General features: G+C 44.3%; 1 protein-coding gene across 1 annotated transcript in view; it reads right to left on the minus strand.

Annotated features, from left to right (window-relative positions):
- Window positions 1-19,152: 19,152 nt before the first annotated feature.
- The window catches only part of NTMT2 (N-terminal Xaa-Pro-Lys N-methyltransferase 2), a 33,232-nt gene continuing 24,856 nt past the window's right edge, over window positions 19,153-27,528 (minus strand). The window contains exons 3-4 of the mRNA XM_066597057.1: window positions 25,290-25,539; window positions 19,153-22,434 (exon numbers count right to left, since the gene is read on the minus strand). Coding sequence (XP_066453154.1) covers window positions 22,178-22,434; window positions 25,290-25,539 — 507 coding nt within the window. The 3' untranslated portion in view covers window positions 19,153-22,177. The remainder of the gene's footprint in view (window positions 22,435-25,289; window positions 25,540-27,528) is intronic.

A 27,528-nucleotide genomic window follows, 5' to 3' on the forward strand; every position in this document is an offset into this window, starting at 1 on the left:
TCAGAAGATATTTTACATGGTGTACCTAATGAACTGGGGTGCCAATAATGCTGACCACAGCCCTGTGTAGAGTTTGTGATCACATACATCGGTATACAAAGTGCCATTGATTCTTAGCATTACCAATATTCTGATTATAAGCTCCGAGGTGTGAATATGAGGATGTATTTGTACAAGTCCTGACTCTTATGTATCCAGTTGTCAAATATTGAAGTTTTTTAGAGTCAGCAAGATTACATGCACATGATTATCATTATACCACTTTTTCTCCCTTTTGCCATTGTTCATAAAATCTGAATCTAACATAAAGCCATATATTACCAGTAGAGATGAGCGAACGCTTGATATTCGTGCGAATATTAGGGTGTTTGGGATGTTCGTTATTCGTAACGAACACCATGCGGTATTCGGGTTACTTTCACTTCCTTCCCTGAGACGTTAGCGCGCTTTTCTGGCCAATTGAAAGACAGGGAAGGCATTACAACTTCCCCCTGTGACGTTCAAGCCCTATACCACCCCCCTGCTGTGAGTGGCTGGGAAGATCAGATGTCACCCGAATATAAAAGTCTGCCCCTCCCGCGGCTCGCCTCAGATGCCTTGTGAGTTAGATGAGGGACAGTGCTGCTGGTACCGGAGCTGCTGTAGGGAGAGAAATAGCAGTTAGTGTAGGCTTCAAGAACCCCAAAGGTCCTTATTAGGGCCAGTAATACCTGTGTGTTGGCTGCTGTTAGCAGTGACTTTTTTTTTTTCTTCTCAAAATCGCCTCTGCAGAGCGTTGCACCCGGCATTAGGGACAGAAGTGTTGGATAGGCAGGGAGAGTGTTAGGAGTGAGTGTAGCCTTCAAGAACCTCAACGGTCCTTTCTAGGGCCATATTTAACCGTGTGCAGTACTGTGCTGGCTGCTGTTAGCAGTGCTGCATATTTTTTTTCTTCTCAAAATCGCCTCTGCAGAGCATTGCACCCTCCATTGATACTACAGGGAAAGAATTGTGTAGGCAGGGCCACAACACAGTTATTATTCATTGAATTTACGCAGTGGGTCCTTTTGGTGTAAAAAAAGGGAAAAGAAATCTATTTGTCCTGCCTCTGTCCGTCCTAAGGGCTGTGGACATGTGTGAGCTGCGTGTACAACGTTAAAAAATCAGACGCACCCAGCTACGGTTTACTGCTGGCTTCGCCATTTGCTTTCCTTAATTGGGAAAAAAATACCTGCTCTGCCAGAGTTAATAACTCTGCTACCCTCAAGTTCTGTGACACATTAGCAGGGCCACAGCACAGTTATTAAACTTCTCATGTTCATTGAATATACGCAGTGGGTCCTTTTGGTGTAAAAAAAGGGAAAAGAAATCTATTTGTCCTGCCTCTGTCCGTCCTAAGGGCTGTGGACACGTGTGAGCTGCGTGTACAACGTTAAAAAATCAGACGCACCCAGCTACGGTTTACTGCTGGCTTCGCCATTTGCTTTCCTTAATTGGGAAAAAAATACCTGCTCTGCCAGAGTTAATAACTCTGCTACCCTCAAGTTCTGTGACACATTAGCAGGGCCACAGCACAGTTATTAAACTTAGATTAATCATTCACTAGAGGCAGTGGAGCGTTTCGTTTTCAAAAAAGGGAAAAAATTATATTTGGCCTGCAGTCTTGCGCCAATTTATTTCCTGCCTGTGAAATCAAATCACTGGTAATACAGCATGCTGAGGAGTAGGGGTAGGCCTAGAGGACGTGGACGCGGCCGAGGACGCGGAGGGCCAAGTCAGGGTGTGGGCACAGGCCGAACTCCTGTTCTAGGTGTATCGCAGCCGTCTGCTGCGCGATTAGTAGACAGGCACGTTTCTGGCGTCCCGACAGTCATCGCACAATTCATGGGTCCACGCGGGAGACGGTTATTAGAAAATGAGCAGTGTGAGCAGGCCCTGTCGTGGATGGCAGAAAGTGCTTCGAGCAACCTATCGTCCAGCCACAGTTCTGCGCCGTCCACTGCTGCAAATCCGAATCCTCTGTCTGCTGCTCCTCCTTCCTCCCAGCCTCCTCACTCCACTACAATGACACATGCTCAGGAGCGGGAACACTCCCAGGAACTGTTCTCGGGCCCCTGCTCAGATTGGGCAGGAGTGGTTCCTCTCCCACCAGAGGAGTTTATCGTCACTGATGCCCAACCATTCGAAAGTTCCCGGGGTCCGGGGGAAGAGGCTGGGGACTTCCGCCAACTGTCTCAAGAACTTTCTGTGTGTGAGGAGGACGATGACGATGAGACACAGTTGTCTTGCAGTGAGGTAGTAGTAAGGGCAGTAAGTCCGAGGGAGCAGCGCACAGAGGATTCGGAGGAAGAGCAGCAGGACGATGAGGTGACTGACCCCACCTGGTGTGCAACGCCTACACAGGACAGGTCTTCAGAGGGGGAGGCACGGGCAGCAGCAGGGCAGGTTGCAAGAGGCAGTGCGGTGGCCAGGGGTAGAGGCAGGGCCAGACCGAATAATCCACCAACTGTTTCCCAAAGCGCCCCCTCGCGCCATGCCACCCTGCAGAGGCCGAGGTGCTCTAAGGTCTGGCAGTTTTTCACAGAGACGCCTGACGACCGACGAACAGTGGTGTGCAACCTTTGTCGCGCAAAGCTCAGCCGGGGAGCCAACACCAACAGCCTCACCACCACCAGCATGCGCACCCCACAAGGTGGGACGAAGGCCGTTCACCGCCTCCGGTTTGCACCCCTGCCTCTCCCCCTGTGCCCCAACCTGCCACTGAGATCCAACCCCCCTCTCAGGACACGGGCACTACCGCCTCATGGCCTGCACCCACACCCTCACCTCCGCTGTCCTCGGCCCCATCCACCAGTGTAGTTCAGCGCACCGTCCAGCCGTCGCTAGCGCAACTGTTGGAGCGCAAGCGCAAGTACGCCGCCACGCACCCGCACGCTCAAACGTTAACCGTCCGCATAGCAAAATTCATCAGCCTTGAGATGCTGCCGTATAGGGTTGTGGAAACGGAGTCCTTCAAAAGTATCATGGAGGCGGCGGCCCCGCGCTACTCAGTTCCCAGTCGCCACTACTTTTCCCGATGTGCCGTCCCAGCCCTGCACGACCACGTCTCCCGCAACATTGTACGCGCCCTCACCAATGCGGTTAGTGGCAAGGTCCACTTAACTACGGACACGTGGACAAGCACAGGCGGGCAGGGCCACTACATCTCCCTGACGGCACATTGGGTGAATTTAGTGGAGGCTGGGACAGAGTCAGAGCCTGGGACCGCTCACGTCCTACCCACCCCCAGAATTGCGGGCCACAGCTCGGTGGTGGTATCTGCGGAGGTGTATGCTTCCTCCACTAAAGCACCCTCCTCCTCCTCCGCAACCTCTGTCTCGCAATCAAGATGTGTTAGCAGCAGCATGTCGCCAGCAGTCGGTGTCGCGCGGTGTGGCAGCACAGCGGTGGGCAAGCGTCAGCAGGCCGTGCTGAAACTACTCAGCTTAGGAGATAAGAGGCACACGGCCCACGAACTGCTGCAGGGTCTGACACAGCAGACCGACCGCTGGCTTGCGCCGCTGAGCCTCCAACTGGGCATGGTCGTGTGTGACAATGGCCGTAACCTGGTGGCGGCTCTGCAGCTCGGCAGCCTCACGCACGTGCCATGCCTGGCCCACGTCTTTAATTTGGTGGTTCAGCGCTTTCTGAAAAGCTACCCACGCTTGTCAGACCTGCTCGTAAAGGCGCGCCGGCTCTGTGCACATTTCCGCAAGTCCCACACGGACGCTGCCACCCTGCGCACCCTGCAACATCGCTTTAAGCTGCCAGTGCACCGACTGCTGTGCGACGTGCCCACACGGTGGAACTCTACGCTCCACATGTTGGCCAGGCTCTATGAACAGCGTAGAGCTATAGTCGAATACCAACTCCAACATGGGCGGTGCAGTGGGAGTCAGCCTCCTCAATTCTTTTCAGAAGAGTGGGCCTGGTTGGCAGACATCTGCCATGTCCTTGGTAATTTTGAGGAGTCTACCCAGGTGGTGAGCGGCGATGCTGCAATCATTAGCGTCACCATTCCTCTGCTATGCATCTTGAGAAATTCCCTGCAAAGCATAAAGGCAGCTGCTTTGCGTTCGGAAACGGGGGCGGGGGAAGACAGTATGCCGCTGGATAGTCAGGGCACCCTCCTGTCTATTTCTCAGCGCGTACAGGAGGAGGAGGAGGAGCATGAGGAGGATGAGGAGGAGGGGGAAGAGACGGCTTGGCCCGCTGCTGACGGTACACCGGCTGATTGCCTGTCATCCTTTCAGCGTGTATGGCCTGAGGAGGAGGAGGATCCTGCAAGTGATCTTCCTAGTGAAGACAGCCATGTGTTGCGTACAGGTACCCTGGCACACATGGCTGACTTCATGTTAGGATGCCTTTCTCGTGACCCTCGCGTTGCACGCATTCTGGCCACAACGGATTACTGGGTGTACACACTGCTCGACCCACGCTATAAGGAGAACCTGCCCACTCTCATTCCCGAAGAGGAAAGGGGTTCGAGAGTGTTGCTATACCACAGGACCCTTGCGGACAAGCTGATGGTAAAATTCCCAGCCGACAGCGCTAGTGGCAGAAGGCGCAGTACCGAGGGCAAGGTAGCAGGGGAGGTGCGGAGATCGAGCAGCATGTACATCCCAGGCAGTGCAACAGTCTTTAAGGGCCTGGACAGCTTTATGGCTCCCCACCAAGACTGTGTCACCGCTCCCCAGTCAAGGCTGAGTCGGCGGGAGCACTGTAAAAGGATGGTGAGGGAGTACGTAGCCGATCGCACGACCGTCCTCCGTGACGCCTCTGCCACCTACAACTACTGGGTGTCGAAGCTGGACACGTGGCCTGAACTAGCGCTGTATGCCCTGGAGGTGCTTGCTTGTCCTGCGGCTAGCGTCTTGTCAGAGAGGGTGTTTAGTGCGGCTGGGGGAATCATCACAGATAAGCGTAGCCGCTTGTCAACCGACAGTGCCGACAGGCTAACACTCATCAAGATGAACAAAGCCTGGATTTCCCCAGACTTCTCTTCTCCACCAGCGGACAGCAAGGATACGTAAGCAATACGTAGGCTGCACCCGCGGATGGAAGCTACGTTCTCTCTCACCATCCAAAACGGGGACATTTCTGCTTCATCAATCTGTGTCTAATATTCCTCCTCCTCCTCCTGCTCCTCCTCCTGAAACCTCACGTAATCACGCTGAACGGGCAATTTTTCTTAGGGCCACAAGGCTCACTCAAATAATTTTTCTGAACAATTTTTAAAAGTTTCAATGCGCTTAAAAGCGTTGGAACTTTAACTTGAACCAATTTTTCGTTACACTGGGCTGCCTCCAGGCCTAGTTACCACTTAAGCCACATTAACCAAAGCGATTAATGGGTTTCACCTGCCCTCTTGGCTGGCCATGGCCAATTTTTTGGATGTACATTAGTACTGTTGATACAGCAATTTTTGTGGGCCCTCGCCTACAGTGTAATCAAATTAATTTTTAGCCCACCTGCATTACAGCTGACGTTACCTCAGCTGTGTTGGGCAATGCAATGGGATATTTTTATGTACCGCCGGTGGGTTCCAGGGAGCCACCCATGCTGTAGGTGCACACGGAGTGTAACCTACATGTGTCCACTTGTAAAGAACCCCAGTCTGACTGGGGCATGCAGTGTGGGCCGAAGCCCACCTGCATTAAGCACGACATTACTACCTCAGCTGTGTTGGGCAATGCAATGGGATATTTTTATGTACCGCCGGTGGCTTCCTGGCACCCACCCATGCTGTGGGTCCACAGAGAATTATAAATGCATCTGAAAGCACATCTAAAGAACCCCAGTCAGACTGGGGCATGCAGTGTGGGCCGAAGCCCACCTGCATTAAGCACGACATTACTACCTCAGCTGTGTTGGGCAATGCAATGGGATATTTTTATGTACCGCCGGTGGCTTCCTGGCACCCACCCATGCTGTGGGTCCACAGAGAATTATAAATGCATCTGAAAGCACATCTAAAGAACCCCAGTCAGACTGGGGCATGCAGTGTGGGCCGAAGCCCACCTGCATTAAGCACGACATTACTACCTCAGCTGTGTTGGGCAATGCAATGGGATATTTTTATGTACCGCCGGTGGCTTCCTGGCACCCACCCATGCTGTGGGTCCACAGAGAATTATAAATGCATCTGAAAGCACATCTAAAGAACCCCAGTCAGACTGGGGCATGCAGTGTGGGCCGAAGCCCACCTGCATTAAGCACGACATTACTACCTCAGCTGTGTTGGGCAATGCAATGGGATATTTCTATGTACCGCCGGTGGGTTCCAGGGAGCCACCCATGCTGTCGGTCCACAGGGACTTCACAATAGGGGGTTGTACCTGCCTGTGTCTATGAATTAAAAAGCCCGGTCTGACTGGGGCATGCAGACACCTTGACAGAATGAATAGTGTGTGGCACATAGGTTCCCCATTGCTATGCCCACGTGTGCAGCTCCTGATGGCGGTGGCACAGGATTATATTTCTCATTGCTTCTGTACAGCATTGTGGGCTATCGCCCGGCCCCTTTTAAAGAGGGTCGCTGCCTAGCCGTGCCAACCCTCTGCAGTGTGTGTCTGCGGTTCCTCCTCATGGCAGACGCACTTATAAATAGACATGAGTGTGGCGTGGCATGAGGGCAGCTGAAGGCTGCGCAGGGACAACTTGGTGTGCGCTGTGGACACTGGGTCGTTCGGGGGGGTTGGTCAGCATGTAACCCAGGAGAAGTGGCAGCGGAGTGTCATGCAGGCAGTGATTGTGCTTTGTTGGAGGTAGTGTGGTGCTTAGCTAAGGTATGCATTGCTAATGAGGGCTTTTCAGAAGTAAAAGTTGTTGGGAGGGGGGGGGGCCCACTCTTGCCGGTATTGTGGCTTAATAGTGGGACCTCTGAACTTGGGATGCAGCCCAACATGTAGCCCCTCGCCTGCCCTATCCGTTGCTGTGTCGTTCCCATCACTTTCTTGAATTGCCCAGATTTTCACACATGAAAACCTTAGCGAGCATCGGCGAAATACAAAAATGCTCCGGTCGCCCATTGACTTCAATGGGGTTCGTTATTCGAAACGAACCCTCGAACATCGCGGGAAGTTCGTTTCGAATAACGAACACCCGAGCATTTTGGTGTTCGCTCATCTCTAATTACCAGGCATTATAATCTCTCGAACTGTGCTTAATAAAATAATTGGTTCTTTCCACAGACCATATAATAAGTCTGCTTCTTATTTGTCACAATTAGGACACTTCCAGGTACATCATTTTGTAATGGTTTATCAGAAGTATAAATGGTTTTAGGTATCAGCTTTTAAAAAAGTTTTTTCCATGTTTTATGAAGAGACTACCCTTCTTTTTTTTGTGATTAAAGCAGGGGCGAAACTATAGAGGGTGCGGGGGATGCGGTTGCACCTGGGTCCAGGAGCCTTTGGGGGCCCATAAGGCCTCTCTTTTCCATACAGGGAGCCCAGTACTATGAATAAAGCATTATAGTTGGGGGCCCTGTTACAGGTTTTGCATTGGGGCCCAGAAGCTTCAAGTTATGTCTCCCGTGCAGCATGGTTTAGGTATGGGTACGGGTACAGATACAGATAGAGGGGGGGGGGGCAGCTCACGTTTTGCATCCGGGCCCCTGAGCCTTTAGTTACGCCCCTGGATTAAAGAGGTATTACTATCTCAGTCAATTATATGCAAATAGGGGAGATGGAATAATACCTCCACAGTGCCACCTATTGGAAGGCAGCATTCCTTCCAATTATATGCAACATGAGAATATGCCTCTCTACAAAGTAGCCAGGATGGGCAGGAGTACAGAAACAGCTAAGTGGCTGTCTTATGTGGTTTCCGCAACCTACATAAAAGTGAATGGGAGTTACAGAAATGGTGTAGCACAGCAAGCTATACTATTTTCGTAACTTGGGAACTGCGTAAATAGTTCAGCTCGCTGTACTATGCTATTTCATGTTATACATGAATTTCTATGGAAGTTAGAAAAACAGCATCATGCAACCCACTTGACTAGTTCTATAATTCTGACCACCTCTGGCCATTATATGCAGCTGGAATGGAGTGGAGAAAGGACTGAACTCAAGGTCGTTGCGGGTCTTCAAGTTAAAGTGTCTATCTGATAATCCAATAATTTATTGTATTTCATTAAAGAACCTTAATTTACTGTACAGCACCTACACATGTCTCCCTTTGACTTCAATCCCTTCTCTATCAAAGCAGACCCTGCTCTTTCTTCTAGCAAAAAAACTAAAGCCTGGATGATACATGAGGATCATCTGGCTATCGGGAAGGTTGCTACTATAAGGACCATGCTAAATTGCCATTTTTATATGGCCCCAGGTACCAGGAGGGAATTGGGAGAAATCAACTGACACAAAGCTAGGAGGGATGGCTAACACTGAAGAAGAGAGAGAGAGAGAATATTCAAAAAGATCTAGGTAAGCTTGAACAGTAGATGGCGACTAACTACATCTGGGCAGAAAAAAAGGAGAAAAAAGCACTGAATTAAGCTAAGCAGCACATGTGAAAAAGACTTGAGTAAACTAATAGATCGCAGAATGAACATGAGTCAACAATGTGATGCAATAGAAAAAAAAGGCAAACACAATTCTGGGATAGACCTCATCTGGAATACAGTATCCAATTCTGGGCATCCAAATTTTAAAAAAAGACATAGACAAACTGGGTGAAGTTCAGAGAAGAGCTTCCAGGATGGTGAGGGTCATCAAACCATGTCCTAGAAGGAACAGTTAAAAGATCTGTGAATGTTTAACTTGCAAAAAAAAGGCTGTGAGGAGACTTAATAGCGGTCTACAAATATCTAAAGGGCTGTCACAATGCAGAGGGATCAGCCCTATTCTTACTTGCACAAGGAAAGACTAGAAGCAATGGGATGAAACTGAAAGGGAGGAGACACAGATTAGATATTTGAAAAAACTTTCTGACAGTGAGACTGATCAATGAGTGGAACAGGTTACCACGGGAGGTGGTGAGTTCTCCTTCAATGGAAGTCTTCAAACAGAGGTTGGTCAGACACCTGTTTGGTATCATTAAGTGAATCCTGCATTAAGCAGGGCGTTGGACCAGATGACCCTTGAGGTCTCTTCCAACTATACGATTCCATGATTCATGTTTTGCTTATACAATGTGCTTAATCATCACAGAGCATTCAAAAATGGAGAAACAATTATTTTAACATTCAAGGTTTTGGTTGTTTCCTTGTGTAGAGAAATTTCCATATTTCTCTATGAAGTATCCTCGCAACTCTATTTCTTCTAGGCTCTTTATAGGGAACCTTTCCTTAAGTGATGCTTTCTCTTGATCTTCACCTGAATCCCTAAACTTTTTATTAAAGGTAGAGTAACACTTTGTTCTGGTCTTCATCTGAACTCATGAGGTCCATATTACAGGTTATAAATTAAATAATACTAATTAGCCAGATCTGAGAAGAGTAGATAGGAAAAGTATCTCACTCTCATGTCCCAGCATTACATGGAAAGTCCATTCAGTACAATGTAATTCCTTTCCTGTGATAGAGCTGCAGGGAAACAGACTACAATTGTAGTTGCGTTCTTGCACAGATTTCAAAGGATTGCTGGGGGTCCAAGGAGCTAGACACCTTGTAATCAGCTTTTCATCAGTTCATCCTTCTGACAAAAAGGTTCAAAGTGGATACTCCCTTTAAATACAGAGAACAGGGTTCATTGATTAGAAGAAATCATTGTGCACTTACATAAAGAATATTGTGATTGGAAGACTATATACAGTACTGTGTAAAAGTTTTAAACGGGTGTGGAAAAATGACGCAAAGTATAAATGCTTTCAAAAATAGAAGTGTTAATAGTTTATTTGTCAAAAAATAAAACGCAAAAGGAATAGACAAAGAGGAATATAAATCAAATCAATATTTGGTGTGGCCACCCTTCAAAACAGCATCAATTTTTCTAGGTACACTTGCACACAGTTTTTGCACGAACTTTTTTCAAAGATCTTGCAGAACTAACCACAGATCTTGTGTGAATTCAGCCTTGCTCGAATCCTTCTGTCCTTTCATGTGATCCCAGACAGACTCGATGATGCTAAGATTAGAGTTCTGTGGGAGCCATCACTTCCAGGACTCCTTGGTCTTCTTTAATCTAGAGATAGTTGTTAATGACATTGGCTTCATGTTTGAGGTTGTTTTCCTGCTGCAGAATATTTTTGGAGTCAGTCTATTTTTGAAAAAAAATTCTAATTTTTTCCATACCTGCTTAAAGGGGTTGTCTCGCGGCAGCAAGTGGGGTTATACACTTCTGTATGGCCATATTAATGCACTTTGTAATGTACATTGTGCATTAAATATGAGCCATACAGATGTTATTCACTTACCTGCTCCGTTGCTAGCGTCCCCGTCGCCATGGATCCATCTAATTTCGCTTTCTTCTGGCGTTTTTAGACGCGCTTGCGCTGTGCGGTCTTCTGCCTGGTGAATGGGGCCGCTCGTGCCGGAGAGCTGGTCATCGTAGCTCCGCCCCGTCACGTGTGCCGATTCCAGCCAATCAGGAGGCTGGAATCGGCAATGGACCGCACAGAGCCCACGGTGCACCATGGGAGAAGACCCACGGTGCATCGTGGGTGAAGATCCCGCCGGCCATCTTGGTGAAGGAAGAAGTAGGAAGAAGCAAGACGTGGCAGAGCGGGGATTCGGGTAAGTAATATATATATATTTTTCTTTAAACACATCCCTTGGGGTTGTCCTGCGCCGAACGGGGGGCCTATGGAAAAAAACAAAAACGTTTCGGCGCGAGACAACCCCTTTAACCCCTTGAGTGGCGGGTTTCCTACCACCCTGTCGTGCCCACCAGGGCAGGTTTTTTAAAATGGTCTAATCATTGAATTTCAACTAGTTTTGCAGTTGCGTCTCAAGAGCCATAACTTTTTCATTTTTCCATTGACATGGCCATGTGAGGGCTTGTTTTTTGCGGGACAAGTTGTGATTTTTTAAACAGGGGGGAGGAAAAAAAGAAATGGGGAAAAAAGAAAAAAGGGGCCATGTCATTAAGGGGTTAAATAATGTATTAACTTCCTTCTCTGGGTCATTACGACGCACATGGATACCACATGTGTGATTGTATTTTTGATTTTTTACAAAGTAATGGGAGACAAGTGTTTTTTTAATTTTTTTAATAATTTTTTTACTTTTTTTTTTTTTAATTTTTTTAAAATTTTTTATTTTTTTTTGTCCCTTTAGGGGACTTCCACAGGGACCCATCAGGACCCCTGATCACATTCCAGGGGTCCGATGGTGACAGCCCTTTACATGCTGCAGTGACAGCCCTTTACATGCTGCAGTCACATAGACTGCAGCATGTAAAGGGTTAACACAGCAGAGATCGGAGGTTTTCTCTGATCTCTGCTGTAAGAGCAGGTACCTAGCTGTCCTCTGACAGCTAACAACCAGCTCTCCCTGCCACAGAGACCATCGGCTTGCTTCTGACAAGCCGATGGTCTCTATGGCAACCTGTAAACAAAGCAGGACATTGCCGACATGCCGGCAATATCTTCTGCTGGTTTTTCAAAGCCCTTGCACTGCTCTGTGTGGGTCTGTGCAGGCAGAGCACACTGTCACAGCTTGTGGCATTGTGCTCTGCAGCTCCCACAGTGATACATAGCCCGGAAATCTTCCGGGCTATGTTGCTATGAGCAGTGGAGCTCGTCACGGAACTTTTCCGGGCGTGCCACTCAAGGGGTTAAGGCCTAATGCACACGGCCAGATTTCCGCCGTGTAAAACGTGGTGGAAATCCACGTCGTTTCACCGCAGCTATTAGGTTCTATTGAACCTAATAGCTCAATGTACATGCTGCAGAATTCTACCGTACAATGTACATGTTGCGGGTATAATCGCGGACGGCTCCCATTGTAGTCAATGGAAGCACAGCGGAAGTATAGTGTGAATACGCACCGCACCCACCAGCGCGTCATATGACACTGCCGGCGCGTCATGAGCTGTACTGCGCATGCGCGCCGGAGCTTCATGCGGAACTTCAGGCAACGGATCAGGAGGTAAGTATGGGGTCTTTGGGTGGGGGTAGGGGGGGGCGCTGTGACGGACTCCGCTGCAGTATTCCGCTTGTGGAGCCAGTCACGACCGTGTGCATAAGGCCTAAAACTTTTACACAGTGCTGTGTGAGTATATATATATATATATATATATATATACACATACACATAATAAAGGGTGTGACAGTGAGAATAAATAAACTAGAACTCTATGCTGTGGCAGATTTAGCTGATCACTGAGATTGCAAAATATTCAGAGGTTATTGTAGAAATAAAAATATCTCATTTGCTGCAGCCCTGCTGAGTACTTCCTTCCGAGGCCCTACACAACGGCTACTCTGATGAAGTGTGAACAAGTCGGTGAAATGAGGAATCTATTCCTATGAGACATTTCAAGCTTTCCAAATGTTTCTTCTAAAGAATTTCATAACAGCACTTTTTCTTTTATGAATATATACAATAATTTTGGTAAGAAAGAAAGAATCCAGAATTTAATATTAGTCCCTAAACTTACAGCTCTTTTATTACTTTCAGGGTATTTTATGAAGTGTCAGGACACTTTGACCTGGGACTATGTTAAAGCAGCATAATTTTACACTTAATACAAAGTTAAGCACTATTCTTCAGTTACAACATTAGATAATTCCATAATCTTTACCACCCTCTTTGTTTGTCAAAATTTATTACAGGGATTTGCTAAAAACCTTCGTGACCAAGTCCAAGTTTGTGATTTAAAAAGTGAGACGCAATGTATAATATGTTTGACAGTTAGCATGTACAAATGGTCTATCAGCATCTATGTTTTCCACAGAGGGAAGACAGAAAACAGCAATAAAAAGAAGCAAGCTGTTTTTTTCTAAAATGTGTCTTCAGTACAAGCATGCAAAAAACGAACACAGCTACACAATAAAGCAGTGTGCGAGCGTGAGTGTGTGTGCTGTAATCTAAGTGTGCTGTCTTTTAAGGTGTGCTGTTTCTTAAGTGTGTGACTTGAGATTAGGGATTTTGGATTTAGAGACTTTGGTAGAGTCACTTGTATTTACTCACTGCTTATCTATTTTAATTTTTGCATATGTTACTTTAATCTATCTGCCGGATTCCCATCTAGGCCAGGCTCACACAAAAGTACTTGAATTGTATATTATGTGCACAAAACATGCGGTAAATGGCTTCAATGAAAGTACATTCATTTTCATTGTTCCATCCACACTTGCGTATATTTATTGTGTGTATTCCGCGCATAAAAAAGAATGCAGCATGTTCTATTTTAGGGCAGTTTCAGACGGCCATATGCACAACTATGCTCGCCAGTACAGAGCGTAGTTGCGCCTGAAGTTTTTTAATTTAACCTTGTCGTCCTTCAAACTCCACGCCATAGCGCAGGAGTTTGAAAGAAATAGCGGGAAGATAAGTGCTGTCCTATCTTTCCCACACATAGTTCATACTATGTGCGGGAAAGATAGGGCAAGTCCTATGTCTTCTCGCCTGTACAATTAACAGGCAAGAATCCTGATAGTGAAAACGAAATCACTGAAATCCATTAAAATCAGTGGTTTCGTTTTGTTCCACTATGTGACTGTGATTATCATGGCTGCAAAATGGGTGAAAAACACGTTTGTCTAAATAAGCCCTTACCTGTATTACGCGGCGTACATCCCTTTTGTTTTCTATGGGTGTATTCAGAACACAGTATATATGCAATTACATTGCGTATATAGGTTATTTTTACGCATGTTGCTAGAGAAAGAAGTGCATGATATTGTGTTTAAAATGCGCTGTTCATACACAGGCAAAAACATAGTAACATAGTATGTAAGTCCGAAAAAAAACAAATGTCCCTCCAGTTTAGCCTATTACCCCCCAATGTTGATCCAGAGGAAGGCAAAAAAAACCCCAAAGAGGTAGAAGCTAATTTTCTCGATTTAGGGGGGAAAAAATCCTTCCTGATTCCAATCTGGCAATCAGAATAATCCCCGGATCATCGACCCTTCTGAAGTCATTAGTGATTATAACACTAAATGTTGTATTACTCAAGAAAAGCGTCCAGGCCACCCTTGAACTCTTTTATCAAATTTGCAATCACCAGGTCCTCAGACAGAGAGTTCCATAGTCTCACTGTTCATACAGTAAAGAACCCCCTTCTATGTTGGTGTAGAAACCTTCTTTCTTTCAGACGCAGAGGATACCCCCTTGTTACTATCCTTGGTATAAACAGATGATGAGATCTCTGTATTGTCCCCTTATAGATTTATACATAGTTATTAGGTCACCCCTCAGCTGTCTTTTTTCTAAAATAAATAATTCCAAATTTGATAAATGGATTGGGTGGACTACAATTACCAGAGAGGTTATTACTTTAGTTGCCCACCTTTGTACATCTTGTGCTATGTATTGAGTCCTTGAACAGCCTTTGGAGGGTGCATACTGCTGTACGAGATGTCAGCGTGTTGTGCATTTGGAAGCCCGGATCCCAGATCTAAATGAGCAGTTTGCAACACTGAGATCCATTAAGATGAAAAGAAGTTTCTGCTCACTGAACAGGTCCTCGCTGGGGTAGATGTGGGGGTGAATGGTAGTATGGGAGAGCAGGATGATCAGGTGGCTAGCAGGGTGACAGTTGGAAGGAGGGGTAGAGGGAAGATAGCCAGGGAGGCTAGTCCTGAACTGGCACACCCTAAAAAGTTTGCAAAGTTGGCAGATGAGGGGGATACCATTAGAGGATTAAAACTGCTGCAGCATGACATGCCCTCTGACCACCATGTGTACTCCAGTAAGAAGGGGAATAAGAGTACAGGGCAGGCTAGACAGGTCCTGGCAGTGAGAGACTCAATTATTAGGGGGACAGACAGGGCAATCAACCCTAAAGACTTGGATCATTGAACAGTGTGTTGTCTTTTTGGCGCTTGAGTTTGACACATCGTGGATCAGGTTGATAGATCACTGGGAGAGGCTGGTAAGAATCCAGTGGCCATGGTACACATTGGCACCAATTTCAAAGTTAAAGGTAGGTGGAAGATCCTTAAAAACTAAATAATTTCAGGGAACTATGGTTTAAGCTAATGGCAAGAACACCCAAATTAGTATTTTCTTAAATACTACCTGTACCACGTGCCACACTAAAAAGGTAGCCGGAGATTAGGAAGATAAACAAGTACCTCAAGAGTTGGTGAAGGAAGGGGTTTGGCTTGCTGGAAAACTGAGCCGACTTTGCTGTTGGTTACAGGTTCTACTATAAGGATTGGCTGCATCTCAATGGGGATGGAGCAGCTGTGCTGGAGTAAAAGATGGCTAGAAGGTTGGAGGAGTGTTTAAACTAGGGACTAGGGGAAGGGCAATCACAGAGATAGAAGGGAAGACAGTATAGATAGTGACCTGGAAATAAGTAATGAAAATGGGAGTGGAGTGATGGGAAGTGTTAGTACAGTTAGAAGTGGCAAAAGAGTTATTAGGGATACAATATAAAAAAGGAACCAAAATTTCTAAACTGTATGGCCACTAATGTTAGAACTCTGACCAATAAGATTGATGAACTGAAAGTAATAATATTGGAGGAAATCTATGACATAGTGCGAATAACTGAGACCTATCTGGACGACCGCTGTGACTGGTTGGTGAACTTACAGGGTTACAGTCTGCTTGGAAGGGATCATAGAAAATGGACAGGAGAAGGGATTTGTCTTTTTGTAAAAATTCTGTTTAAAGTCAACACTACAGGAAGATAAATGTAAGAGAGATGAACTTTTGGAGTGTCTATGGGTAGAGATACATGTAGAGAAAAACTATTAAAATCATCATAGAGGTTTTCTATATGCCACCAAATATAACAGAAGCCACGGAAAATCTATCACTGAGGAAAATAGATGAACCAGAAAATCACAGTGAGGTAATTATTATGGGTGACTTTAACTATCCGAATATAAATTGGGAAGCTCTTAATTTTAACCAACAGACCTGACCGCAAAGTTACAGAGAGATTCATTTCCAGACATAGTAAAAGTAATCCTAAACTGTTCTTTAATTATATAAATGGTAAAAAGATTAATACTAAAAGTGTTGAGCCTTTAACAAATAATATAAGAAAAAATGTAGTGTGATGAGGAGAAAGCAAATCTACTAGTTTTTCTCCAGTGTATTCACAGAGGAAAATGAAATGTCAGATGAGATGCAGAGCGATAAAGTAAACTCTCCATTAACCCCTTGAGTGGCACGCCCGGAAAAGTTCCGGGGCCGAGCTCCACTGCTCATAGTGATATAGCCCGGAAGATTTCCGGGCTGTGTATCACTATGGGAGCTGCAGAGCACAATGCCACAAGCTGTGACAGTGTGCTCTGCCTGCACAGACCCACAGAGAACAAAGCAAGGGCTTTGAAAAACCAGCAGAAGATATTGCCGACATGTCGGCAATGTCCTGCTTTGTTTACAGGTTGCCATAGAGACCATCGGCTTGTCAGAAGCAAGCCGATGGTCTTTGTGGCAGGGAGAGCTGGTGCTTGGCTGTCAGAGGACAGCTAGGTACTAGCTCTTACAGCAGAGATCAGAGAAAACCTCCGATCTCTGCTGTGTTAACCCTTTACATGCTGCAGTCTATGTGACTGCAGCATGTAAAGGGCTGTCACTGCAGCATGTAAAGGGCTGTCACCATCGGACCCCTGGAATGTGATCAGGGGTCCTGATGGGTCCCTGTGGAAGTCCCCTAAAGGGACAAAAAAATATAAAATTTTTTTAAAAAATTAAAAAAAAAAAAAAGTAAAAAAATTATTAAAAAAATTAAAAAAACACTTGTCTCCCTTTACTTTGTAAAAAATCAAAAATACAATCACACATGTGGTATCCATGCGTCGTAATGACCCAGAGAAGGAAGGTAATACATTATTTAACCCCTTAATGACATGGCCCCTTTTTTTCTTTTTTCCCCATTTCTTTTTTCCCTCCCCCCTGTTTAAAAAATCACAACTTGTCCCACAAAAAACAAGCCCTCATATGGCCATGTCAATGGAAAAATGAAAAAGTTATGGCTCTTGAGACGCAACTGCAAAACTAGTTGAAATTCAATGATTAGACCATTTTAAAAAACCTGCCCTGGTGGGCACGACAGGGTGGTAGGAAACCCGCCACTCAAGGGGTTAAATGTCATCAGTTTAACCTTGGAGGATGTGCAGAGCCGCCTTAAAAATATTAAAATAGACAAAGCGCCGGGTCCTGATGGCATACACCCCCAGGTACTAAGAGAATTATATCATGTGATAGACAGACCACTGTTTCTTATACTTAAGGACTCTATAGTGATGGAGTCTGTTCCAAGGCAAATAGGATCAGGGGTGCATCAAAAGAGGTATATGTAGAGAACATTGTGTTCTTCTTTATAAGTCACTGGACAGACCACACATGGAATATTGTGCACAGTTTTAGGAATCGGTACTCAAGGAGGACATATCAGAGCTTGAGCAGGTTCAAAAGTAAAAAACTAAATAATAATATTATCGCTGAATCACTGGCTTCTTGCTGAGTGTAAATGTTACCCGCTCAGCACCTCACATAGAATGTGAAGCACTGAATGAGTAGCCGGCAAGAACCCAGCAGTTATTTGTCTGTCTAAACACTCTGCACTAGCGCTAACAACCTTCTGGATACGTCAGCACTCGTGCAGTCATTTAGATGACTGTTGTCCCGTCTAAACGGAACATTACATTATGTGTAGCAGCAACCAATGATGTGTTTATCTCACAGAGCACTGTCTAGACTGTATTCAGTTGTAGCAATCCCCCAGCTTATGGACCCATGCACACGGGCGGAAATTCCGGGGTGGGATTTCTCTGCAGGGTCCGCATCCCGCTGCGAGAATTCTCAAAGCGGGATCCGACCCCGCCGTCTGCAGGCGGCCTAAAGCAAGGCTAGAATGCAGGAGATTGCAGCTTCTGAATGTAGAAAGGACTATTTTCATTAACTGGCAGCAAACAAATATCTTAAAAAAGGTGAGGAATTAAAACACAATGGGCATTTTTACTAATACAAATTGCACCAAAAAACTGTTTTACACACTTTTACAACACTTATTGTGGAGAGTCCAATGGGAGGAGGGCATGGTCTACATCATGCACAAAAACTAATAGTTGGTAACAAAGTTTAAAAAGTGTCTACAGATGTACCAAATTTACCATCCAGTATGGGCACTGTTCTAAACTGGCACATTTTCAAACTGTCTAATCTAGTTAGCACTATTAGGCCTTAGTCAGATGGGCATTTTTTCGTGCGATTTGCGCATGCGCATGCGTCCGGCGATTTTATAAAACCATTCCTTTGCAATGGTATCGGACACATGAGCTCTTTTTATGCGCTCGTCCAATAAATTATAGAACAGAAATCGCAGATCGCACTTATCTGCGATTCCTGTTCTCTTCTCTATATGCGCTCAATGGGACCGGCGGCAGCAGCACCGACCCCATTGAGAGCATATACTAGACAAATCATTCTTCTCTGCCACAGCTGCAACAGCTGTGGCAGAGAAGAACGATGTTTGCCCATTGAATTCAATGGAGCCGGCAATACAGCAATGGGCTGTCTGACTCACACCCCCTTCACACCCACTGCAGGCCAGCCGCACTGAACTCCGTCTGCCGGGACAAGGTGAGTATATATTTTTTTTTTATTTTTACACATTTCTGGATGAATTGCAGGGAAGGGCTTATATATTTAAGCCCTTCCTGACAATTCATCGTGAGATCGCCCGCAGCGCATTGCTTTCAATGGAGCCGGCTGTATTGCCGGCTCCATTGAATTCAATGCGCTGGACAGCTCCGGGCCGTTTCTATTGAAACGCGGCTAGGAGCAGTTTTTTCAGGCGATTTTTTGGCCCCGGTCACGCGATTTGCGGATGCGTATCCGATCCGCAAATCGCGGCACAAAACGCCCGTGTGACTAAGGCTTTAGACAGATTTGGTAAATCTGCCCCAATGCATATTAAAAAGGTGTATATATATCTTTACCTTCAGATAGATAGATAGATAGATAGAGGATTCACACTCATCTGCAATCTTATAGTACACAAATGAATAATCATCACCGGAGCCTTGTTAATGGTCTATTTAGTTTATGTTAAGACTTAAAACCAGACATAATATAAAATGCTAATGATGGAAGGAATTATTTAGAATGTTATAAATGATTATGAAAATGAACAGTACTTAAATAGTTATTCACATCTCAGATTTTTTTGGTTTAATCATTTTTATTGAAGGCAAATAGTAAGGTCTCATTCACATGAGCATAAATATGCTGCGCATTATGCGTGTATTTTTTACACTCGTAATATGTATTGAATGGAGACAAATGATTTCAGTGGGTTCATTCATAGCTGCGCATTTTTCACGAAGCTGTTAATCGCGTAAAAAAAACCCACGACATGTCCTATCTAGGGTGCGCATTACACACCGTAAGAGCCCACTGAAACCAATGGGTGTGCATAAATGTGTAGGAAATCTGCATATTTGCTGAGTATTTATGCACTAAATTAATGGGATTTTGTGAGTTTTTTTAAGTGCGCAAATACGCTGCATATTTACGCGTGTACAAAAACTACCGATAGGCTGTGTGAATGCACTCTAAGGCATGACATTCACACATTCACAAAATATAAGTTGCGCCCAAATATCATGCTATCAATAATGAACAGTAGAATATGTCACTTCAGTTGTGTAGAAACAAACAGATATGAACGTCACATTTAATATGAAAAATATAAATAAAAAGAAAGAGAGAAGAAAAAAAAGGAGGAAGAAGAGGAAGGGAGGAGAAGGGGCGTGGATCCCATCTCTGATAAGTTTGCAGTGGCAGATTAAGTAGAACACAGGCCCTAAGCTATTCACACAACTTGGGCACCCACCCCACCCATTATAACTTTAGTTAGCAGTACTATTTTTTCCTAGCACCAGAACCCAGGTCATAAAATAAATATAGGTATTGAGGTACAGAAGCTCAGCTAACGACCACTTGTTCATCAATCTGTGTGTGTGTGTGATGTGTGAGTTACATGCAGAGCTTGACAGCACCTATGATGTCAGTTACAGGCTCTTAGCTCCGCCCCCTGATTACATGACAGTGATGTCATCACAGGTCCTTTATCCTCCTTCTGGACTGAATGAGGAATTATGGGCAGACTACATCCCCACAACCCCCCATTACTTCAGTTGCTATGGATACAGCAGTACTCAGTCTGGCAGTTAGTAGCTGGTTGTGAGACAGCTGCACCCCAGTGTGGAGACTCCAATAAATGACACCTCCCAAATGTACACATACATAGCTGGTGGTGCATATTGACCAACAACATTTAAGCATAGTCCTTCAGATCTACTGAACGTGATTTCATGTCATCTCAAGCACTAATGCCGCCAACACCAGTCCAGCCTTCATCTAACCGTCAACCGTTGTCCAGTGCTGAAACAAACCGTCACTGTCGTGCAAACATGTCACCACAGAGGGTTTAACGCTGCCGTGAAGCTAATGCAGCTTACATGACTCAGCGACAAGCCAGGATTTCACCTCAGCCACCAGCTGAAGTTCGTAAAACACATGCAGCTCATATGCGAAAACTGCGAGCCAACATATCTCCTCAGTGAGCTACTGAAGTTCGTAAGTCACATTCAGCTCATATGCGAAAGCAACGTAGCCTGTTATTTGTGTGTGACATGCATGTAGCAGAGCTGTGTGGCGCATTGTGTTACCAGGAACACTGGTACTGTAATTTCCTAATAATTACTAGTATACCTCTGAATAATGCAGTCACAACATAATAGTCAGTTCTACACAGTGATACTGATTACAGTTCAATTACCTCCACCTGGCATCTTTTATGATTGGTGATGTCTATTTTTCCTTTTCTTCCATTTCAGTCACAACATGTCTCTACACATTCTTCTCATCCTGCTGCTATCCCCTCCTCTCAATGTTTTTCCATAGCAATAGTACTCTTCTTTGTTTAACATACATTAGTGCCCTCATTTGTGACTCAAAGTAATAGTATTCTCACACAGTACTTCCACTATAGCGCCCACCACAAAAAATAATACCAAATTTGTGCTTACAGAAATAGTGCCCTCCTATATGCTCCATACAATAACAATTTCATATTCATATTCAAATTCGTATGTCCCTCACAAGGTAATAATGCCACTTCTTGCCCTGAAAAAGTAATAATATACTGTCAAAGTTATAGACCCTCTTCTGTGCCCCTCTGTACTCCCACAAATAATAGGGCCCCTTTTGTGCCCTCTCAAAGTAATAGAGCCCCATTTGTTCCCCCTTCACAAATAATAGTGCCCCTCTGTTCTCCCTCCACAGCTCTGGAGTACTGGCTGCAGTATCATCAATCACAGTGTAGTCCTGCCGGGCGCAGCCAACTCCTCACTCCATCTCCTCTTTCAGAAGGGTATGTGAAAGAGACTAAGAGAGGAATCAAGGTATACCCAGCTGGGCAGCACTGTGATTGATGCTGCTGCATTGGGAGGAGATGTGCTAAGTCTGGCCAGACCACACTGTGATTGATGCTGCTGCATTGGGAGGAGATGTGCTAAGTCTGGCCAGACCACACTGTGATTGATGATGCTGTTGCCAGTTACAAGTACAGGTTGCTCATTGTGACAGCTGATCAGCAGCCTCTTAGATGGTGGGTTGGGTTGGATGGCCATGGGACCACTGAGAGCCTCAGGCCCTGGGTGGCCGCCCAAACCACCCAAATAGTAGTTATGGAATCAGTGTAGCACAGCGAGCTATGCAGTTTCATAGTTTGGGAGCTGTGAAAACAGCATAGTTCACTGTGCTGCAATATTTGCGTAACTCAAAAGTGACTTCTGAGGGAGCTATCGAAATTGCGTAGTGCAGCTGAGATTGGCACTCCAGGCTACTTCGTAATCATTGGTGTTTCCAAAGGGGATCAGCTGTTTAAGGATATAATGATTGCGATCACTGTAATTATAATTCCATATATATTAGTGTCCTTTAGGATCAAACAACATTTACTGGCTGGCAAAAAAATCAATAATTCTTATTTCTACTAGTAAGGAAAATTAGTAAATAGACAAATTTAGATTTCATAATGAATTGCTGTTCTGGTGCCCAAAGAAAAACAAATGTTCACTGTATGGCAAATGTCCAAATAGGAACACACAGATCTGGAAAACCCGGCTGTCTTTGCTCTGCAATGATGGACATTCCAGTCTTTTCAATGATGTTTCTTATAACGAGACTGTTTCTAATCAAACTGCTGTCAATGGGATCAATTCTGCAGCCTTCCCTTGCTACATTATCTTTCAGAAAAATAAGGCCCTTGTCTTTTAAAGCATTCTTGCAGCGGAGCAGAAATATCAGGAGATCCTTGTCTGTCAGGTGGCCTTTAAAAGAAAAGCAAAAACAGAAGCAAAACATTAAGAATGTTCCTTTACAGTTGCATTGTTGATAGGCAGCAGTAGATTAATTGTATCACAGTCTTTGGGCTGTTCTGCCATAGATTTTGCCACTTGTATTGACGGTGTTTAATAAATCATGGCATGAAGGTATACTCCCACCCTTGATGAGAGATATTATGGTTGTTTTTGGTTCCTAAACCAGGAAAGGATTTGTCTCTTCCTGATTTCTATCATCCAATTTGATCTCTGTTGACCACTGATGTTAAAATCTTGCAAATAGATTACCTTCAGTAATGACTCACTTAATACAGGAGGATCGGTCCGGCTTCATGCCAAACAAATCAACTGCTATTAATTTCATGAGATTATATCTGAATCCTCAGATGGATCATCGAGTTTGTGGGAGCATGGCTGTCTTTTCACTTGATACTGCCAAAACTTTTGACATCTTCGAGTGAAATTTTTTTTTAGGCTGCTCTTCACAGTAAGGGTTCCGGTGAGAAGGTTTTGGCTTGGGTTAAGGCCCTTTTACACACAACGATTATTGCTCAAAATTTGCTCAAAAGCCATCTTTTGAGCAATAATCATTGCGTGTAAATGTGCCCATCTTTCACTTTTCTGCCGAATGATGATTGTATGTTCAGCATAAAATCCATTGTTTGGTAGAAGAGCTGATAGCAGGGACTTTATGCTGTGTTCTCTGAATATAGCTTCTGGTGGCACACATGCATTAATAAGCTACTAATTAGCATTAGTACCAAGTAGTAGTTTATGCAAAATGATTGCTTAAAAGCCATCTTTTGAGTGATCATCTTTGTGTGTAAATGGGCCCTTAAACTTCTTTATTCAATTGCAGGGGCAAGAGTGAGGGTAAATGTTCATATCTCTGGACAGATGGTGTTAACGAGGTAGAGAAGGCGGGGGTGTTCCTTGTCTTCTCTTGTCTTTGGCCTTGGCAATCAAGCCCCTGGCTGGTTTAATAAGGCAATCACCTGATATAGTTGGATTGCAGTATGTAGAAATTGAGTAACATATCTCACTATATACAGATGATCTGTTGTTATATACAGAGGATGTGAATAGCTCAATGAGTTCTATTATGTCCATTTTTTACATGTTTGGTAAGATGTTGGGTCTCACTATTAACTGGGGAAAATCTGTGATTCTTCCTTTAGATCTCTTACCGATGGATTATTTATTGAAACGTACGCAATTACAAGCAGTGAAGGAATTCAAATGCTAGAAATAAGGCCGGCTGCACATGACCGGGTCGGAATCCACATACGGTAGCCGGCAGTGGAATCCGACTCTGTGCCTAGCCGGCATCTGCATGTACCTGACATTCTTCTTTTTTCTGTACTGTGGATGGTCTGCATGGCGAGCCGTCAGACATGTGCAGTACAGGTTTTCTTTTTCTTTAAATCCCTGCTTTTCCCGTGTTGTAGCTAGGTGATGACGCGGGAAACCGCGACCTTTCCGCAATGTCATTGCGGAAGGGCCGCAGGTCAGACAGCTTCCATTGCAATTGGTTTCCACTGGTGTACAGGAAAAAACACTTTTCCATAGCATGCTGTGGGCGGTATTCGCTGCGGAATACGGAGGCAGATACCCTCTATGGATTCTGCAATGCAAATCCGGCCGTGTGCAGCCAGCCTAAGTTGGAGCCTCTTCAAAGGGATAGCGTGTCTGGAGGCTTTCCCTTTGAGAAATGGGGTGCGGTTGAATGGCAGATTAGTTTCTAAAATGAGAGAGGGATGAAAGAGGTAAAAAAGGGATTAAATCCGACTATTGTTTTAACGATTAAATTGTGGATTTGCTATATACATTCCCCACTGGAGGAACCCTAAATTGCCAGAGTTACTCTTTTGGTTGGAGGTACTTTCACCGCAGGAGAAGAGAGTGGCAATATTTTTGGAACAGGTGCAATCTGGGGGTCTATTGTATAGTTTTGAACAATTTAGAGAGCTCTATTATGTTCCCCATAGTTATTTTTTCCAGTTTCTTCAGTTATGACATGCATTTGCTGCTCATCTCCGATCAGTATCTGTGCTTACAGCTCAACACCCTTTGGTGAATTTTCTTAGGTATTCTGGAGCCATGAAGGGTGTAATATCCTACTTATATAGACAGATGCTTTCTTGTTATTTACAGCAATTCCCAATAAAGGTAAAAGAAAAATGGGAAAAAGATTTAGCCTATATTAGGGAACATAAATATAAAGGATCGCAATTATATCTAGTACATAGAATTTATTGTACACTATTAAAACTGTTCAACATGGGTATTAGATTGACCGAAATGTTATACAGGTGGTGCAGATTTAATGCATATGGTCTAGAATTGTGTATAATTACGTGAATTTTAGAATGGGGTACTTGAGATGGTGTATGTGCTGCTTGAGGCTTGGACTGCATGTAAGTGGAATTACATAGCTAAATTCTAACTTTTTTTCTTTATACCCTACAAAAAATTGTAAAGGTTTTTCAGTATATTACTGTATATGGTGCATTAAATGGTGCCATAACAACTCATCCTGCAAAAAGCAAGCCATCATATGCGTATGTTAACAGAGAAATAAGAAATTACGGCACTTGGGTGGCAAGTATGAAAAAATGAAAAGGTTGGCAACAAAATTTTTTCACTCTAAGCAATAACATTTTGTTCGAAGGTCGGAAACACGTGAGAAATAAGCAAACATAGAAGACGTAGAAAACAATATTTTTTACAGCAGTATTCAAAAGAGTGTACCTTTTTATATCACGTTATATATGGATACCATATGTATGGATATATATTGATACCATATATATACATATATGTATATATATATAGACACTAACCTGAAACCCATTGCATCCAGATTACATCATACTTTCTGGCAGGAGGTATGAAGTCCTGTAGACAGTAGCAATAGAGTGTTTCAACTCGATCTGCTTCCTCTGCCAAATAGTTTTGGGCTTCTTCTAAGAAGGGTTCTGTCATATCCACCAGCTCAATGTTATTAAAATATTGTAAGAGAACATGCTTGCTCACTCTTCCAATTCCTGAACCACAATCAAGTGCAAAGTCAGTCCCGGCTTTTCCTGGACCCTGTGGAGAAAAATTACTGAAGTTATTTAATTACAGAAATGTATATGGCTGTATGACTTTATTCTTAGGAAGGCATGCATGATGAGATACCCATTATTACAGATACCCCAACCCTAGGAGCACTGACCCCATATGTTGATTTTAGTGCACTCACTTTCACCCTGTGGAGAACAAAGGCCACTTTGTTGGGACCTTTTATAACAGGGTTCTGGCTGAATTTATTTTTCCACGTCCGTCATAAAGCACACAGGCCATACGTACAAAATACAACACTGTATCGTACCCCAGGGGCGTACATTACTAATGGCAGCATGCTATTTCTGGTCATTGGAATGCCCGCTCATATTTGGTCCTTTTGCTGGAGCACACGCCTGTAATGGGCGCTATAATTGTTCGTAAACACGCAAAATTATAAAAAAGTAAAATATAAACAAACCGTAAAAAAAAAAAATCACAGAAAGTGTTCATATACTTACTGATATACTGATACAAGAGGGCAGGTATAAACACCACATCCCAAACATGCAGACAGCCAAACTGCTACATACAGCTCCTCCATATAGCAGTTTGGTCTGCATGTTTGGGATGTGGTGTTTATACCTGCGCTATTCTATTCGTAAACACGCACATTCACTACAAATCTAATTATTGTCACCCTCCCCCCACATTACCACCAAATAGAGGATATAAACTATATATACCTGACCAGATGCTTCACCTGTAATGAACTTGTGCTTCAGAAAGGAGAACTATACCTCCGAAATGCGTTGCACTGTTCTTTTACTTTTTAAAATTTGTTTATTATAAAAAAATTATTTTTAATTACACATTGCTAGATCAAGCTTTGGGTTTTCAGAGAACACCTATAATAGTTTGGTATTCCTGGACACCAGGAGGGTTAGGGCAATTTCCAGAACCCCCCTCTAAGTTTACCGATTGGATCATACCACTGATAACTAAACACTATGAGTGCTGGATTTTATTTAATTTTGTTTTCTACATCTTTCTGCCTTTATGACCGAGTCTTCCAGAAATCTTAGGCCATCTCTAGAATGCACTCTCCTCTTGGGATGTTCTAGAGACGAAGTGTTGTTGTTTGTACGGTTATACCCTTCTGGACTGCAAGGGTGATGGCCTGCCAGGAGGAAGGCTGTTTACACCAGGTGAGTCCTCTCCTTTTTCTTTGTTTTTTTCTGTTTTTATTTCCCAGAGCATGTCTTGCTTTTAAATACTTATTGCCCTGTTATGTGCCGCTCCTCTTTACCCTGACATGGAAACTACATGTGAGCAGCCATGCATAGATATTTATGTGTCCAGATGATTGGGGCCACACAGAAAGGCATTGCGGGCCGCATGTGGTCCCTGGGCCCCACATTGTGCACTCCTGGAATAAGGGTACCTTTACATTGAGCAACTGTCTTTCAGATAGCTGCTCAGAAAAGTCGCTGCAGAGCATTTATTGTTCATTAGTTTGCCAAGATATCGTTCGTAGGAAGCATCTTCAGGAAATTTGTTCACATGTGATTCAAATGTGTACAACTATTACTTTATACCAGTTGACTTTTGATCAGTGACTGTTTTTGATGTGAGCTGAAACAAAACAATTAGCGATTTGTATGCGAATTATCACTAATCACCCCCCTGTTGGGGGCTGTGTTTATATGGAATGACTGTTGTTTGCATTGGCTCTTTTGAGTAATTAATTGGATGTCGGTAATCCTGTGTAAAGCCTCCATTACTCTATTACTATCGTGGATTGCTGTCTTGGACTCTTCTCCTGGCTTCACCTCTGACTCTTCTCATGATTTACCCTTTCTTAGTTTACTTGGTGCCTAACCTTGCTATTGCCTACTGCTCTGTGACCTGTTTTTTTCCTGTATTCTGACCTCAGCCAATCCCCGACCTGAATTTTCTTCTCCTGCTTTGGCTAATATCTTTATTCTGCCTCTCCAGTATTGGGAGTGCATTTAATATTTCCCTATTTCAGCT

The sequence above is a fragment of the Eleutherodactylus coqui genome, chromosome 3 (assembly GCF_035609145.1).
Source record: "Eleutherodactylus coqui strain aEleCoq1 chromosome 3, aEleCoq1.hap1, whole genome shotgun sequence".
NCBI lineage: Eukaryota > Metazoa > Chordata > Amphibia > Anura > Eleutherodactylidae > Eleutherodactylus > Eleutherodactylus coqui.